Raw genomic sequence first — 1907 nt, 5'->3', positions numbered from 1 at the left:
ATCGATTGATCGTTGTTTTTCTTAAAAAACGCGAGATATTGGTAAGGATTAACGCAAACTAAGTCCTATCCTGGATTTAACCAGGTTATAAAACTTAGAAGTTGATTTAAATCTATTGATCGTTGTTCTTCCTAAAGAGCTCGAGATATTGATAAAAATTAACACGAACTAAGTTTTCAAATTAAGTTCCTGGATATAACCAGGTCATAAAACTTAGAAGTTGATTTAAATCTATTGATCGTTGTTCTTCCTAAAGAGCTCGAGATATTGATAAAAATAAACACGAACTAAATTTTCAAATTAAGTTCCTGGATATAACCAGGTCATAAAACTTAGAAGTTGATTTAAATCTATTGATCGTTGTTCTTCCTAAAGAGCTCGAGATATGGATAAAGATTAACGCGAACTAAGTTTTTCAAAATAGTAACTTAAATGCGTAGAGACAAAGGGCAGTAAATCAATTAAAAATAAAATTGATAGTTAAATTGTCTCGAGATGTAAGCACCTCATGCAGAAGTTACACAGAAAAATTTTAAAATATTCAAGAAAAGGGCACAAAGAGGAAGGCCCTAAGCTCCGCCAGTTGGCCCCTTGGAGGTCGCCGTCTCGCCCTGCTCAGCTGCGCCGGAGCCTTCCCCAGCCTCGGAGGGCGCTTCTTTATCAAGGCAAGCTTTGAACTTCTCCAGCAAGGGCTCTCAGACGGCCGCTGCCAGGAAGGAGAAGTCGGCGTCCTGGTTATAGGCCCAGCAATGGTAGAACATGTCTTCCATGGCGGCATCTGAAGTTGCCCGCTAGGCTGCCAGGGCGGCCTTGGCCTCAACCTTCGCGGTATCTAGGTCTGCCCGCGAAGTAGCAAGGGCGGTCTCGAGCTCTTGAAGCTTGGGGCAAGTCTCTTTCAGCTCGGCCTGCGCGGCCGCCAGAGCGTCCGTAGCCGCCTGTAAGGAGGTCTGGTGGCTGGCCACCACCGCCTGGTGCTCGCTCCTCATCTCCTCGAGCTGAGCCTTGGTCCTGGCGATGCTCCGGTGAAGGGCAACGACGCTCTGCGAAAACGGAGAGGCACATGCCTTAGAAAAAAAAAGAAGAGAAAGGAGGAAGGAAAAACAGGGCGAGGTGTAATAATCAAAAACCATAAAAGGTTGAGGTTAGCTTACCGTTAGGGCCATGCCCAATGAAGACTCCACCACGCCCACCGGGCTCCTGGTTTCGATGGGCCTGAGCTCCTTCTCGTTGAACTTGTATATGTGGCTGACGGCGTAGTTCGCCGACTCATACACCGTTCCCCGGAAGGCCTCTGGAATCTTCTCTAGGTCCTGGGGATAAACCGGGATACGCACCTCGGAGGTTGAAATGGCCGAAGTCCCGAGCTCCGCCCCTGTATCCCGGACGAGGGCCGGAGCTCGCGGAGGGGGTGGGGGCATGTTGCTCCCCCCAGCAGCCGAAGGAACAGTTCCCACGACCTGGCCGGCTGGGGGCTGCTCCTTCTCCTTTGCAGAAGACTTGGTCGGGGTCCCGGCGGTTTTCTTAAAGGTCCGGGGCTTCTTCATTTTGGGCCCAGAGGCCCCGGCTGAGGGATTCCCCCCGGCGAACGCAGCTCGCAGACTCCGTCGGGTTGAGACATCTCTTCTGTCAAAACAAAGATATGGTTAGTACACAAGTTAACAGCCATTCAAAAACAAAAGCAAGGAGAAATTCAAGTATATATACAAAAAGGGATCCTACCCCCCGAGCTAGAAGAAGAACCTATGGTTACGACCATCGGCCCCGGAGCTCCTGCGAGAGAATCTAAGTCGATTATTTCCCGAGCTGGCGCAAGTTCTGGATCCGACTCTGGTTCCGGGCTAGATTCTTCTACATATTGCCTAAGCCCCGGAGCTACGACACCCCTCCGGAGTGATGGCCATGACCGA

The 1907-nt window shown here is 49.9% G+C and overlaps 1 protein-coding gene across 1 annotated transcript; it reads right to left on the bottom strand.

The window, feature by feature from the left end:
• Positions 1-370: 370 nt before the first annotated feature.
• Positions 371-1590, bottom strand: LOC133807038 (uncharacterized). Its single transcript, XM_062245167.1, has 2 exons — positions 1152-1590; positions 371-1040 (listed from the first exon to the last, which is right to left on the bottom strand). Exons 1-2 carry the CDS (start codon positions 1542-1544, stop codon positions 792-794), a joined length of 642 nt encoding a protein of 213 aa, XP_062101151.1. The 5' UTR covers positions 1545-1590; the 3' UTR covers positions 371-791.
• Between the last annotated feature and the right edge of the window lie 317 nt (positions 1591-1907).

The sequence above is a fragment of the Humulus lupulus genome, chromosome X, assembly GCF_963169125.1.
Source record: "Humulus lupulus chromosome X, drHumLupu1.1, whole genome shotgun sequence".
NCBI classification, from domain to species: domain Eukaryota; kingdom Viridiplantae; phylum Streptophyta; class Magnoliopsida; order Rosales; family Cannabaceae; genus Humulus; species Humulus lupulus.
Note: the sequence above shows the minus strand (reverse complement) of the source record. Positions and strands in the feature narration are given on the sequence as shown.